Here is a 1,305-nt window from a genome sequence, read left to right on the forward strand (position 1 = left end):
GGCAAAACCCCCGAACACCTCCTCATCCCGAGCCTGGCTCTCGCGACGGAGCGGGAGACCGCCTGTGCCAAGAGCAGCGCAGCGAGTGCGTACTGCTCCGAGCTGCACAGGCGTTTGGGGGGAAATCGGGAGGAGGAGGCTGGAGCGCTGCGGCTGGAGCGCAGCTGCCTCATTCCAGCATTGCTGGAGATGACGGTGACGCCAAATAAACGCATCCACCAAGGTTCGGGTGGGCGTTTAGGCCGGTTACTGAGGGTGTTTTTAGCTTTAACCTGAACACCACATTAATTTGACCTCCTAAGTGATGTAAACCCTCAGTGGTAACGAAGTAACTCCACCTAGTAATGTTTTAGCAAGTACCAGGTGAGAGATGCGTTCCATTTGGGAAAAGCGTGTTCCTCAACCGACCCGGATGAAGTATTTGGAAAGAACCGAACCGGAGAACACTGCTGAAAACGACAACCAACCTATCCCAGACAAGGCAGCGAGGTCCCAGCATGATAAACACCCACGGAGCAGCGGATGGCTTCCTCATGCCGCACAGAAACTCCCCAAGAAAAAATAAATCCCTCCCATAAAACCAGCCCACACCCAATTTTTCCAGCCCTTCCCAGAAACCTCATCTCTCACTGCCCCACCTTTGCCTTCTCGAAGTCCAGGTCCTTGCCAATGGTAGTGAGCAGGCGGCAAAGGCACTCGAGGGACTCCTCGTCGTGGTTCTTCAGCAGCTTTACCACGCAGTCGTGCATGATCGCCTCCGTCAGCATTTTCAGCTTGAAAAGCTCCCCAATGAATTTTATATTCCCAATGGATCTCCGTCGGGCTTTGTCCTTGGCCTCTTCCAGCTCGTCGTGGAGCCGTGTCTTCTCCTCCGGCTGCAAAACGGAAAAACAGCCCTAAAAAACCCTGTTCACAGAGCAGGGAACTCTGCAGAGTTCATGCATTTATGGTGGCTGTTGTCCCCATTTACTCTTTTTCTCTTGAAAAGCCCAAAGAGGCTGGTTTAAACCCGCTAATCAAAGGAAATATTTGTTATTATACCGGTCACAGCGACAGAATTCCCCCCCAAATTGTCTGCCATCTCCAAAAGCGACAACTTCCAGAGGCTGCTCCGAGAGTTTAGGGGGAACGAAACATCACTTACAGTGGTAGCAGCTTCCAGTTCCTTCTGCTTCTTCTCAAAGACGTCGTCATCCGCCTTGTCCTTCTCAAACTCCTTCTGGCAGCGGTTTAACAGCAACTTGCGGAAATTTACTGTGCTCCCAGGTTTGTCGGCCATGGGCACTTTCAGCTGTGGGAAAAGGA

General features: G+C 52.2%; 1 protein-coding gene across 1 annotated transcript in view; it reads right to left on the reverse strand.

The window, feature by feature from the left end:
- The window catches only part of EIF4G3 (eukaryotic translation initiation factor 4 gamma, 3), a gene marked incomplete at its 5' end in the record, with an annotated part of 22,773 nt that overhangs the window by 19,285 nt on the left and 2,183 nt on the right, over window positions 1–1,305 (reverse strand). Inside the window, 2 exons of the mRNA XM_010161853.1 lie at window positions 639–875; window positions 1,145–1,291. Coding sequence (XP_010160155.1) covers window positions 639–875; window positions 1,145–1,291 — 384 coding nt within the window. The remainder of the gene's footprint in view (window positions 1–638; window positions 876–1,144; window positions 1,292–1,305) is intronic.

Source organism: Eurypyga helias, unplaced genomic scaffold (genome assembly GCF_000690775.1).
Source record: "Eurypyga helias isolate BGI_N326 unplaced genomic scaffold, ASM69077v1 scaffold4632, whole genome shotgun sequence".
Classification (NCBI taxonomy): Eukaryota; Metazoa; Chordata; class Aves; order Eurypygiformes; family Eurypygidae; genus Eurypyga; species Eurypyga helias.